Source organism: Cololabis saira, chromosome 12, assembly GCF_033807715.1.
Source record: "Cololabis saira isolate AMF1-May2022 chromosome 12, fColSai1.1, whole genome shotgun sequence".
Lineage (NCBI taxonomy): Eukaryota > Metazoa > Chordata > Actinopteri > Beloniformes > Belonidae > Cololabis > Cololabis saira.
In genome coordinates, this window is record NC_084598.1 from 30,131,697 (window position 1) to 30,146,687 (window position 14,991).

Below are 14,991 nucleotides of genomic sequence, written 5' to 3' on the forward strand. Positions count from 1 at the left end.
ATCAAATAAAATTTACAGTTGAGATTCCTGTCAAATTCAATATATCCAAACAATACATTTTTCCAGCACAAATTAAATTGGGGGTAGATGTGATCTACAATAAAGCGGGACAATTTACTCCACAGTTTTTTTGTGTACAGGCAAGACCAAAAAAATGAATCAGTGTTTCATTGGGAAAACCACAAAAAGTAGGCCTACAACTCACATCAATGTCTTTCTTAAGTCTCTGTAAATAATGATTGGTAGGATAGAATCTGTGTAGCATTTTAAAGGAAATCTCCTTGACTTTATTAGTTAGGAAAAACTTCTGTGGTAATAGCCAGACTTTTTCCCAACCTGGGAAATGTAGTTTGGTACCGAATGAGCTTGCCTTCTGCGTCAGTGACGTAATAGCGCACGTGTAGCAATTTAGGGCAAACATCCAGACAACAACCTATCTTTGAATGGGAATTGCGTTAAACATTTTACAATATGCTCTCCTATAGATATAGTATATTGTCATATTCTAAACTCAAAAACTCAAACTAATAATAAGGCCAGATGTAGCCTACCCTATTGAATTATTTACCGTTTCACATCCTTGACAGTGGATTCATGCAAACTCTATTAACCCGAATCAGTTTGTAACTGTTTAATTACTGTTTGTATGGACATCACTTAACCACTTCTAAATTGAAAAGGTTTCCCGCTTGTGTGCGGCCAAACCGCGCTACCGCCTCTCTGCTTCTCTCAGCGCAAGAGACGCTTCACCGCCTCCTCTGTTTCATCAGCACACACTTCTCTGGAGAGCATGCAAATCAGTTTCCGTCCTCTTCACAGTTAATATTGCTTCTCAGAAAAATCAATCATCTTCAGCCACTCTTATCAGATCTGTTTTCGATCGCTTTTTTGTGTTTGTTTTATTTTTTTATTTTTTTTACATTTTTTCATGTTATTTTTTATGGAGGGTCACTTTCCTGGCATGTTCGACAAACAGACAGGAACTCATCGCAACACAATTCTTGGGTGTTTGGATTGGAATAAAAATAACCTTCAGGTAGGCCTAAATCTCTATATCTTTACCGATCTATATAAGCGATTAGGTTTTAAACTAGGCTATATGTGTTAGATCATTATTATATATGTGTGTATGTATATATATATATATATATATATATATATATATATATATATATATATATATATATATATATATATATATATATTGCAATTTCACCTTGGTCGGTGTGTGATAAGCGTTCAGTATTTTCGAATAGATGAAAATGATCTAAAAGAAAATCTTACAAACGTCATGAATAAAATCTGAAAATAATAAGTAACTATCTATTAAAATTGATAGATAGATATATAAATATACAAAAAAAACGTGTGTTTATTCGATACATTTCATTGTGTAAACTCCCGGATAATGAGCCATAACCACAACTTATGCTTCAACATTTTTAGTCCTCATTAGAAATATTTCACCTGGGCCCGAGGAGGATGGAGTCTAAAACAATTTTAAAAATTAATATCTGCTCATTTGGGACTCTGGTTTTAACATAAAGTGGCCCTTGGGAGAGCAGTGTGCGTTTAATGTGTTGTCATGGGTGCTGTAACCCGGGAGTGGAGACGCAAAATAGAGACAGGTGAATATGGCAGAAGTGTACAGTCAAATGATAATGTACGCAAAAAACCAGCAGAGGCCGTGTTTTATAAAAAATAAATAAATAAGGATAATACTAAAGCCAAAGAAAAGAAATGCAATGTTAATGCAGAACAGTGCAATTCCATATATATTCTAACGTTTGACTCTGTATTTTAAGAATTTACTTAACTGTCTCATACACTTTGTTTAAATCTGAATAAATAATTGTATGTGGCACAAAAATGTTAAATGCCTTTTAAAGCCTATTGTCCACTTTACCAGTTCGTTAGTAGGATGTATTGAATCTATAGGTCTATTTGATAGCGTGACTTTATTCATTTTAACATAATCACATGTATTGAAGTACTTTATTCATTTTAACATAATCACATGTATTGAAGTTTCAGGACCGTAAATAGGCTATCACCTCCTCCCTAAAGATAAGCAAATCCTTTATAAGACTAAAGAGAGCAGGTCTTTCTACAATTCCAACTTTATTTATGCTGGTGGGGGGGTTTGGGGTGGGGTTTGGTTTTTTTTCCTGTTTTTTTGAGGCGGCTATTTCTGCGGGAATAGCGGGAAGCTCCGGCTCCAGCTGGAGTCGCCCTGCGCGCCGCAGGGCCCTTTGTCATTTTTTGTTCTTTTTTGTTGTATTTCATAAAGCGTATACTTTAAATCATGTGGCATCAATCAAACGCGTGTTAGGCAAACTGCATGGCTGCAGGACCACTTCGAAGAACATAAGAAAAACAGGTTTGCTCTGGAGTCATGACATCACTTTAGATGTTTACAAGGCTGCGTATCTTCAATCGATTCAGAACAGACCAAAGTGAAAAGACTCCTGTTGTGCTGAGATAAGCTTACAGTAGCTCACCGACGGAACTGGATGAAACGTACAACCAATTCGTTGAATTTGATTGATCGTTAAGGTTTTGTTCCTATTTATTTGTCACACAGGGTCCAAGTCGTCCTTTGCCACAGTTTTTTATTGCGCAGTCCTGCAGAGAAGTTACTAGGAGACGTGACGCTGTGCTGTGGTGCGCAACTGTGAATATGGGCTAATAAACACCAAATATGCCCAACAGGATTTTATGCTGGACGTTGATCATCAGAATATCCTACTGGGGACTGCAGGAAACTCGAGGCATTTATTTATCAACGTTGCGGTAGGCCTGCTGGTTAGGGATGGGCGGTATGGACTAAAAAAATTATCACGATAATTTCTGGCATTTATCCCGAAAACGATAAAAATGACGATAGAAAAAATACCAATTCAACTCCACCTTTGTAACTATAAATCTATCACCACATTCAGTCTTTGGAGCCCCCAAATCACTGCTCTAAAAGATACTAAATGCTACTAAACTACACCAATGGGAATTTATCTTTCTTTCTTTCTTTCTTTCTTTCTTTCTTTCTTTCTTTCTTTCTTTCTTTCTTTCTTTCTTTCTTTCTTTCTTTCTTTCTTTCTTTCTTTCTTTCTTTCTTTCTTTCTTTCTTCCATCCTTCCTCCTTCCTTTTTTCTTTCCTCCCTTTCTTTCTTTCTTTCTTTCTTTCTTTCTTTCTTTCTTTCTTTCTTTCTTTCTTTCTTTCTTCCCTTTTTCCTTCCTTCCTTCCTTCCTTCCTTCCTTCCTTCCTTCCTTCCTTCCTTCCTTCCTTCCTTCCTTCCTTCCTTCCTTCCTTCCTTCGTCATCAACGGGATTTTATAGTTTTTACCGCGAGATGACAAATTCTTACCGTGGGGAATTTTTTTGACGGTTTATCGTGAACTGTAAAATATCGCCCATTCCTACTGCTGGTTAGGTTATGGTTATGGTTTTATGGTTATTCCAAACACGGATTTATTTGATGGCTGGATATATTTAATCCCCCGCCCATTCAGACAGCTTGATATGTGAACATTGGCTTTCGTCTCTAAACAGTCACAATGACGTACAGATAAAATCAATATTCTGCAAAGTGAGTAGGGCTTCTGGTCTAACCAAATCTTCACGTATAGGCCACTCTGCACCACCTGCACCATCTTATTCTTTCAAACTGTTTTGGAATCAGTGATGGTTTTTGCAGTGAGCACATTTTAGACTTGTGTTATGTTGAAAGAAAGATATGCTACGTTCAGACTTTGAAGAGCTGAAGCTTCCCCTTAGAGGGAGATGGCAGTGAATAAGGCCTGCCTGGGCATGCTCAGCCCCCTGGTACCTGTGGCACCTGCCTACGACTACATGAGTGTGATCACACCTGGATGAACGTGTGTGTGTTTTGAAATCCTTCCTCTCATTGAAAAGGACCACAAACTAATATTAATCAAATGTTTTTTGTGCAATTACCTGACATATACACTCCAGGCCTTTAGGTTTAAAAAAAAACCCCTACAAACTAGAAAAAAATGAAGAAGAAATCAAAGACGTTTGTTTTTTTCTGCAGAGTGTTCTATCCCTCGTCAGACTTCCCATCCTCTAAGATGTCCCAGTCCGCTGTTGCTGAAGAAGGAGGGACCTTTGAGCACCTGTGGAGCTCCCTGTGAGTTTCAACAACACCTGCTGATGACTGGTTTTCTTTCCATCACAACTGTGTCGTGGTTTTATTAAAAATGTGATGTGTGTCATACAGTAACTGAATTGTATCAATATGAGAGCAAGTTGGAATTATTTCCAATCTAAAACGAATTGTACAACAAAGAAGTGTTTGCTTTTTCAGGTGCCCGTTTTTTTTATTCCTGCATTCATTTGATGTGCTATGATAAGAAATATTAGCACTATTTTTTATACAACAGTTTTCTATAAGAACTTTCCTATAAGAAGTAAAATAAAGTTTTAATTTCCAATATTGCAAAGTATCCAAAAATGTTATGTGATTTGAGTTCAATTTTGCATTGCTTTCCCTTCCTTTAAAGCTATTCAGATACATGAAAAATGTTTTATTTGATTTGTTTTCATGCATTTGTCTGTTATGAGACACACAGATACATTTGAATTGTTTTTTTTTTTCTATATACTCTTTGTTCAACGTGTATCCATGGCACGGTGTGGTCGTAGGGAACCAGACAGCACCTATTTTGAGCTCCCCCCAAACAGCCGGCCAGGGGAACACCCGGTGCCGTCTACTTGCACCCCTGGGAATCACTGCAACTCATCGGAAGTATCCATGGATGTCTACCATATGAGAGACATGAACGACAATGTAATGGTAAGAACTTGAGCTTGTGTTGCATGATTCTGACATTTATTTCTGATATCCGAGGTGTTAAGTTTATAATCCGGTGAAATTTATATTTATGCTTTGGGAGCAACCACATACACACACTTACAGGGATCCTTCCCCCCCTTGTTTGTTGTTGCATCTTTTTACTTTTTTCCCTCCAGTGCTGAGGAGATTCCCTCCTGTGTAATTTCCCTCTCCTCAGCAGCTTTTTCCCTCCCTATCTCTCTGCTGGGACTCTGGGGGGGCTGTGCGTGTTGATTGTGGGGGAGGGCTCAGAAAATCCCAAGCCAGGGACCCCTTGCTGCTTCACTTTAGAGCCATCTGTAGGTTAGGGTGTGTCCGTGTGTGAGAGCATTAATAAGCACGTGAATATGTTTGAAGGTGAATGCACAGCTTACACCTGCCAACCTCAAAGAGACTAAGAACTATTTTTGTGAATAAAGAATGGATATGAATGACCTGGGGCTGATCTTGTGCATCTATCTTTGTCTCTCATATAAGAGACAATCTTTAATACTGCTTCAGATCTTATCATTTAGTGGACAAGCCTGGGCTTGTGTGGCTGGTTAATTAATTATCATGACAGAAAAAGAAGGAGGCGGAGCCAGCATGAGTTGCCAGATGCAGGTCAAGGGAAGGAGGTCGAGTCAAGTTTGGGAAACAAGTACAGGAGAATAGAGGCAGGGCATCGCTCATCCTCCATCCTCCACTCCACAGGAGGGTTACCTGGCCATGCAGAGATTTACTGTTACAGTCATACTTGATTACAGCACCAAAAGTCCTACTAGAGAAAAGAAACAGAACTATTGTACCACATCTTATTTATCAGGAGCCTTGAAGATGCTGTGTGATGTGGTAAGTGGATCCAAGTTGTTTATAATATGACATATGAGAGACATTTTATGATGGAAAATTGGGCTTTGCTGGTTTGGTAATGGGGAATTGTACATTTCATGTGGTTACAATGTTGTTAGACAGCTCTTGCCATTTTAAATTTTTCAGAAAACAGTTGAAAAAAATAATTTCATTTTTCTCCTGAGGGTGCAAACAATAGTGGCACTACATGAATCTGAACCTGTGTTAAAAAAAATAAATATACATGCTCTTGTGGAATGATTTTTTTTTTTTTTTAATTTTGCATTAGGAAGTTCTGCATTAGCAGAAGCAGGCCCTTCATATAATATAATTACTTTATTCGATTTTTCTCAGATTTTAATCATTCGTTTTTAGATATTCATATTCATAGATTTCCTTTTATTATTATTATTATTATTATTATTATTATTATTATTATTATTATTATTATTATTATTATTATTTTATAACGTAATATAATATAAAACGTAATATATAATATACGTTTATTCTGTCTTGTTTTTGCACCTTTCTAAATCTTCCCAACAGGGGGCAGTCTTTCAAAAAAAACTTCCCATTTACCTCCCCTTCCCCTTCCTCACCTCTGTTTAACCCGTCACTGTTTAACTACTCGTCTACTTTTAATGTAATGCCATTCATGAACACATCCCAGTTTAATTTTGGTCTTGATATTTCCTTTATTCAGATCAACAACAAGGCAGAATGGGATTTAATGTTGTTAATTGCATTAAAAGTAGCAATGCCATTTATTTCAGTGCAAACTTTGATGAAATAAGTAGATTTAAACACAGTCCATTACGGAGGCAGATACTCTTTTTATCCTCAACCTATTATGTTTCACTCATCCTGACAAGTGAGGGTTGCTACAGGAGGCTTATCTAGCTCTCTCAATGTTTTGAGTATTTAAGCTTGGTTTTGAGTGGCAGCTACTAGGATGCCTCGCCATAGGGGACATCAGATGATGCTAGGATGAGAAACACACACACACACACACAGGCACACATACACACATTTGCTCACACAGCAGCAGAGAAGGCTTAAGCTCTGTTTCAACTTGTTGTGGATTGAGTTCAACTAAGACGAAGCACACCTGTGAGTTTATGTGCCTGTATGACAATGTGTGGTTGTCTGAAATATTTTCTGTTGTCAACACATACACCTGGGCTTCTTTTGTGTCTGTAAAGCCCCTTTGATAACACATTTTAGAGCAAGATTTCAAAAGCTGTAAACAGTGAAATATTAGAACGACGTCAGAATTTTCATGAGAAAATCAACATCGGCACATATCAGCTTAAATGTTAAAATGTCATATTGTCCAACGGGATGAGGAACGTTTTATCTTAAATAAGATATTCCTGATGTGTATAGTTTCATGGGAAATGTTGCCTGCGTACCCTGAAAAGTAAACACTTAATCAGCTGTTTGGTGTTAGTCGCTCTGATTCTGGTGTGTTGCGATGCACATACCGGAGTTAGAGTCGATGTATAGATCCCAACAACCACACAAGTGAGCATCGCAGTTTAACCTGCATGGTTTGCACTAAGTCTCGGACATTGACCTTTGCGTTCATCTGCTGGACCACAGCACGAAAGCACTGGGGATTTACATTATGTATGTGTGTTTGTTTTTTTTTTTTATCCTTTTTTTTCAGCATTTTACATTTTCACGGTTGTTCTTAGGATCTGAGGTTAAAAACACAAAGCACACCCTGGAGGATTCCTGAGAATGTTCATGAGAGCAAATAATGCCATGCATTATTACATTAAATGAATGAACTACATGTGTGCTGTGTGATGGGAGCAGTCTAATAAAATCTTAAGAAAAAGTTCTATATTCATGGAAAATATTGGTGGTGTTTAAGGTGGTTTCTTATTAGCAACACACTAATGAATGAACAAGGTAAAAGAGGCAGCAACAAAAAAACATGTTCTATAATAGATCATGTACAATAAATAAAATACCCAAGTAAAACAAAATATCAACAAAATATCAATGATTATTAGTAAAAGTAAAAGTGTATATTGACCATGTGGGAATTTCAGGGGAAAAATATCACTATTTGGTGATCCGTCACCGAGCAACAATGTGCCATTAAACAGTTATAGAAAGTTATAGAAATTATGAATGAAAGACCTATCAACATTTTTAGATTACTTATGGCATCAATGACTTTGAGTTACAAGAGCTTTGTATACTTCAACACAAAATGATGCTTCGTGACAAAACTGTATTGCTTGGAAAGGCTGTGTTTCAGATGCATCCTAATGAAATAGTTTTGAAACTACGATACCTAAAAACTACTTGATCAGAGTATTTTACTGCTATTATTGTTTTTGTGCAACTAAGATATGCTAGAATAACTGAATTAGTTTGTATTGTTTGAATTCAAATGAAACATCAAAAGTGTGAGAGTTTATAGCTAAATTATATTGACTGCAGACTCTGCATGTTCCTGGTGAGACTTTCAATTTTGACTAAACTCAATTTCAGAATAAAATTCCTCACATCAGATCTACAAAATCTTTTCATTTCAAGTGTAAATAAACCAGGTATCATTGATAGTGATTTCCATTCTGCATTAAAGTTTGAAAAGTTTTGAAGAGTCTGTGGTGTTAAGAATGTTAACCCCCCCACTGTTTAGGTAATGTTGTATTGATATACAATACAAGACATGGAGGGATCTGACCTTTGAACTCTGTTCTTTGACGTGCTTTGCTTCTTCTTTCTCTCTCTCTGTCTCTCTCTCTCTCTCTCTCTCTCTCTCTCTCTCTCTCTCTCTCTCTCTCTCTCTCTCTCTCTCTCTCTCTCTCTCTCTCTCTCTCTCTCTCTCTCTCTTCTATCTTGCACTCTCTGTCAGACCAGACAGTGTTTACTTAGTGTAGGCCTTCACAAGGTGTTTTGGAGCGTGTGTGTACATGTGCCCCGGCATTGCAGTCTATGTCCGGGCATGCCGTAATTAGAATACCGTACCATTTTTTGGGTTCCCATCCCTCTTTCCCTCGCTGCTTCTCTCCCCTCGTCTCATTCTATCATTTCTCTCTCTCCAAACCAGTCCTCACCCTTTTCCCTGTCCCGGCAGCACATGTGTGAGTGTTGGTGTGTGTGGTACAGTATGACCGCTGATGCACACCTTGCTTGAACTCCGTGGTTAGACTGTGCTCCCGCGTTCTCGTTGATCTATTGTTTTTTGGATATTTGAGTGGCTGAAGATTAACAAATGAGGCCCGTGCACTAGAGGATGTACTACGTGAAAAAGAAGGTAAAGTTAGTTTTTTTTTGTTTTGTTTGTTGTGGTTTTTTTGTCTACCTGTTGGGTAAATGCATATTTGTGTAATGCATGCCTACATCCATCTGAAACCGCTATCAGTGTCAGTATTTTGTACACAATACAAACAGGGGTCATTATAAGTTATTTCACTTTTTTGTCATGTTTTTAGGATACTGGATTCTCTGTGTTTTTTTTTCTTTAAAGAAAATCACTGTTATATGTCCATGACTGAAGGTGGATAACCGGGAGCTTAGTTGGCTGTGTGTGTTTTTTGATTGAGCAATAACTTTTAAAAGTGTTATTTTGTGTACACCTTAGTACATCAACTTTGTCCTCTTCGAAGTCATGGGGAAAAAGGCCGAATGGGAAATAGGCAGAGCAAATATTCTGTGTTTTACAACTTGCCTCCCATAGCCCCAAGGAAGCCGCTGCAGGGGTTTCACTACACCAACTTATACTCATTCATTCACACACTTACACACATGTTAGAGAACTGTGATGGTTGTTGTTTTTCATGTGTAAGTTGTTCAAAATGTGTCCAGTTCTGATTGTGGATATCTATCTTACACACAAATCATCACACAATTTACACAAATCTCCCTTGCCATTGTAATCTGACCTTTCCTAAGCCTCCAAGTCCCTGTCTCTCACCTCTACCTGTGTCCTCCTTCTGCCTTTCTGCTCCCTCCCTCTTGCCTGCTTCATTCTCTACCCTCCTCATTTCTCCCCAGTCCCAGTACAACCTGCTGAGCAGCAGCATGGAGAGCCTGGGGAGCCGTGCGACGTCCGCCAGCCCCTACAGCTCTGAGAACGCCTCTTCATCGGCCGTGCCCACCCCTTCGCCCTACTCCCAGCCCAACTCCACTTTCGAGGGCCTGTCGCCTGCCCCGGCGATCCCCTCCAACACCGACTACCCCGGGCCACACGACTTCCAGGTGTCCTTCCAGCAGTCCAGCACCGCCAAGTCCGCCACATGGACCGTGAGTACACACACTTTTGTGGCCTTGCTGTGCAGTGACTGTGTCTGTGCACACATGCGTTTCTACCGCTGTCTTCCTCGCACATGCACTAACATTCACACAAAGACGCTCATTCTCCCACACTCTATCAAGCCCTCACATGTGCAGACATGCGGCGTGCAAGTGAAAGCAGAGTATGATTCAGTGATTCATCTTGTCCTGTGCTCACCTCTTTTAAATCAGTAAGGTGAGTGCAACAAAAAAAAACACGTTCTCAGGAAACCTTTTGAAAACATTTAGTCCTGCATCATGTGCATGTTTGACCGGAGTCAATTCATAAATAAAAGAAATCAGTATTTGGAAAGACATGATTCGATATTAGTTTGAAAATCTCAAGTTTTACAAATTATTCTGATCTATGAGTACTATGTAATGAAATTATATTAATATATCTCGCCTCTCTTTATCAGGGCATTGTAATCCTAATGTAATATCACATTAATAACACTAACATTTTGATACAATCATCACAATGTGTACATTTTTCAGAGGGATTACTTTACTGGTGTGATTTGTTTTGCACTTTAATAGCAAGGCTTAATGCATACACCTGTTGAACAGGGATAATATCATATGTACTTGCATATATTGTGCATATGATAAGCAAATCTAAGCCTGATCGTGCATAAGCAGTACAGCTCAGAGAAACCTTAACAGGAAAATGAAGAGAAGAAGCACAAACAAGCACCGTGAAATGGGAGCTGAGTAATTTGTCATGACCTGATGAGAAGTGTCCTGTTGGAAAGGTGTCACCTCCGAGTGTCACACAGTTGACCTCCCTGAAACAAGAGACAACCTGCTCTTCCTTCACTCAATGTGTGTGCGTTAATGTGTGTGTGTGTGTGTGTGTGTGTATTCATGTGCTTTAGTGAGTCTCTGTGTGTTTGCTTGAAGTAACCATCCGTGGTGGGCTCTTCTACTCAATCCTCAGCGATGTAAGAAGATCCGCGGACATTAGAGCGGTGGTCTTTGACCTGGGTGCTTTTCTTCTTCTGTCTCTTTCTTCCTCACAGTCTTAGTACACACTCATGGCTGTCACCTCTGGCGCCTAAAGTTTCCCCACGTCCTCTTCTAAAACGTGTCCATCATCTCCTTTTTTCCCTCTCCAATTTTCAGGCTTAGATCTTCCTCATGGCCACACTCCAGAAAAAAACTGTTAAAAACGTTAGTGTAACTCTGGAATTTACCGCTACAAACAAAATCAGGATGCTTCAGCTGAACAGTTTAATAGTTGTGTGAGGCTCAGAATGGGTTGAAAAGTGAATATTTAGACATTTGTAGTAAATAACAATAAACCCAAGTAACAATTGGGCCCAAGAGCTTCATAGTGTTAATTTTGATCAAATATGTCTCTGAGCTAGTTAAAGCTAAACCTTAAAAACATGGGAGTTTCTTATTTTTCATTTAATTATTTAACTGCTAAATTCCTACCTATCCTCTTTTTGGTAGGACCATAAATTATGACTATTTAAATAAAATATTATGAAATGGACAAAAATAATGCTCATATTATCTATCAGCTTAACGTGATATTGGAATGAATTTTCAACCAAAATCAGTGAAAATGCTATGAATGAAAGCTCTGTGTTTTGTGTACACTGATGTGCCAAATTTGAGCTCAGTGTAGTTTGGCTTAATGTGAAAATGATGGCTACATTAGGCTAGACTTTGAATTTGAATATGCCAAATTCTTATTTGCTACATTCTCCCTGATGTCCCATGAGAGTAGTTTGTAACGCCTCCCATGGCCTCATTTATTAAACATATACAATCAAAATAAGCAAGATACCATTTTATTTTCAATTTAAGGGAAACTCCGACTGATTCTCTCCTTCTATTATGAAATACGCTCTTCTCATTGGCGGTACTTTTAAAATGATCATCAGTTTATGAACAGGAAGCCTTGCTTCACCAAATCAAGTAAAAAATAGTTGTTTTTTTCCTTTCTCTCTCTTTTGCGTGTGTGTGCGTGCATATGTGTGCTACCACCACCGGAGATGAAACAAAGGAGTGTTCGACTGGCACATGATTGAAGATATAGATGATGAAGCAGCAGTAAAAGGATTGTGAGGAAACCTGTGATTATTTGGATGCCTGTACTGCCATTAAAGAGGAGGATTAGAACAAGGGAGAGGCAAGATGAAGACTCTTACATTTTAGGGAGTTGCTGTAATTCTTTTGTTTTACGTAGTGCGAGTGATTATAAGATAAGCATAAGAAGAGATATTTAATTGCTATTATATTGTAGAATAAGGTTCTTTTTTATTATCTGTTAAACACAGCTTGATCGTGTACTGTGTGATCTTAGATGAAGGCCATCATCACCTCAAAGCATGCCTTACAGATTTCAGACATTTTAAAAGTTAAAATGCGTTTTACAGGAAAAGACTAATTAGCTGTCAGGCTTAAGTTTCGGGAAAAAAAAAACATTTCTGCTATGTGATGAGGCTGATTCACGCAGTCTGAATGAAGGTAACAGTTCTTGTAGCCTGAGGCAGTGGGGAATGCCAAAAGCCATGTGGGCACATTCACTATTATCTGCCTCCTACTATACCTGCCCTGCCTCCCACCCTTTCTGCCTTTTGGTAAGAGCGGGTGGCATGCAATGCTTTGAGAGATTACAAGAAACCTATCCCCCTATTGCATTGAGCATTTCTCATTAAATCCCATCTCCTAAAGTTTGAAACAGCATGATGAAGGTTAGGTGTCGGTCACGTCGGTCTACATGTATTTCACCACTGAAAATGAGAACAGAGCAGAGGACACAATCCTTTTGCTCATTTATCATAGTGTTTCCACATACAGTAAATCCACCCAAACCCAGGTTAATCTATCTTGGTAATACCCCCACTTTAGTTATAACAGCACTGAAACTCTGACGCCCTCTTGCTTCTTAAAGGTGATGCCTTGGCTTGGATGCCATCAAGCGTCACCAGAGCTGGAAATCACATCTAACACCTCAGCATTTTCAAGTAATAAGACTTCTTTCCACGCTCTAGGACTTGGTGTATGTGTGTGACAGTGTGCACGCGAGTACTGTATGTATCATGAGTGGGAGTGGGAGGGGGGATCTGATGCGTCGGGGATGCAGGCTCAAGCATGCACGGCACAGCGGCCTGTGAGAAGCTGCTTTTCCCAGCTATTAGCGACTCTCCGTTAGGACGCAGGTCCCAACACGCCCTGCACAATGCATCCTTCCCTTCCTTTCCTAATGCATCATCCACAGCCACATCACCATGGGTCTTCGTGCCAAGCGTGGGATCTAGGAAGACTCACTTGATGAGAGAGCGTTTTTGCTTGTATTTGGTTTGTCAGATGTGTTTTATCAATTAACCCACACAAAGAAATGTCTCGCATTGTTATGATTTTGTGTGATTTGTTTTATTTCTTATTGAATATAAGCAAGGACTTTTAAACTCACATGGAAAATAAAGAAAACAGCCCTCACTAATTTCAATCCATATAACAATGTTTAATTTTAACACAGGTCAGAAGACTGGGGTGCCATCCACCCAGGAAAATAAAATAAGTTTAACTCTAAGCAATATTCCATTGTGTATCATGTAACAATCTTTATAACACTTAGTCTATGTTAGTATGCCTGACAGACTAATCTTTTACCATCTTCAAGGACTATGCTGGTAAATAGCAAATAGTAAATTCAAACTAAGCAGGCTTCCGAGTTTTCTAAACTGAATTTAATCCAGTATAATTACAGAGTGAGGGAAATCTGATTGAACTTTGTGGACATGTGCCGCATGGTAGTTTAAAGAGCCTTTGTATGTATGAATGTGCATAAACATATTTGATATTTGTGAACCAAATTTGCAGTGGGCAAGCTGCTGCTTGTGTATGTGGATGATGGTCTGGCAATTATCACCTCGTCTGCAGGAGCTTGTCCCAACCTGCCACCACTGGTCCTCCAGCCAGGAGCATGGAATGATGGATGGATGGATGGATGGATGGATGGATGGATGGATGGATGGATGGATGGATGGATGGATGGATGGATGGATGGATGGATGGATGGATGGATGGATGGATGGATGGATGGATGCAATAGTCAGTGGCATTGCTTTGAAAATTGACCACATATCTAGGGAGAGAACTTTATAGAGATTTTGCGAATGAATTTCAGGATATTTATGTCCCAGTTCAAGTGCTTTTGATCACATCTACTGTATTAATTCATATATTCATATTAACTCATATGTAAGTCGCTTTGGATAAAAGCGTCTGCTAAATGACAGTAGTAGTAGTAGTAGTAATTCAATTTATATTACAGTGTAATATAAGTGCAAAATAAAGAGCTGATAGGGAAGAAAGATGTCCAGCATGCATGAACTTTGAAGAAAATTAACATATCTGTACTCTTAAACTTGATATTTCTTATAGGTATAGATAATTTTAGAGGCTCATATCTGTATAACTGTTTACAAGTAAAAGCAAAACATCCATGCATGGCATTACATTTTTTTAAATTACTCAAGGTCTATTTTTCTGTAATTTTCTCTCTAATTTTCATTACATTTGCTATACAAACAAGTATCAGCAGTACTATTGAAGCATAAAATACTGTCTGACAGTATATTGTGGTTTAAAGCAGCCTCATAAACTTGTTTGCAAAATTTAAAGGAACACTGAAGTTAAAACAACTCTAGGTATATTATTAGATAGTATGCTATAAGCATTAGGTACCCAAACAATGTGAATATGAACAGTTTTAAGTTAGAGAGGACTGTCTGTTTGCAGCAACATAGCAATAAATGTTACAGGCAACAGATGTATAACAAAACATTTGTCATCGAATTGCTGTTCTAAGCCTCTGACGAGACTCAAAAGTGATAGTGTAGATATTTATTTCAACATGTATGCAGGAATCCTTTTTCATTTGATGCTATGTTGTCAAATGTTTATACAAGTTGAATATTGATGTGTGTCAAAGTAGTGTCAATAGATACAAAAGGAGGAGAGTTTATGGCATGTGTTTTCTAACACTT

The 14,991-nt window shown here is 38.4% G+C and overlaps 1 protein-coding gene across 2 annotated transcripts in view; it reads left to right on the forward strand.

The window, feature by feature from the left end:
- tp73 (tumor protein p73) overlaps positions 1-14,991 on the forward strand; it is a 29,522-nt gene that overhangs the window by 2,887 nt on the left and 11,644 nt on the right. The window contains exons 2-4 of one of the 2 annotated variants that reach the window (XM_061736497.1): positions 4,052-4,147; positions 4,663-4,813; positions 9,704-9,952. In XM_061736497.1, the coding sequence (XP_061592481.1) occupies positions 4,052-4,147; positions 4,663-4,813; positions 9,704-9,952 (496 nt within the window). Of the gene's footprint in view, positions 1-4,051; positions 4,148-4,662; positions 4,814-8,742; positions 8,964-9,703; positions 9,953-14,991 lie in introns of those variants that run through there. The other variant, XM_061736498.1, reaches the window with a different exon arrangement.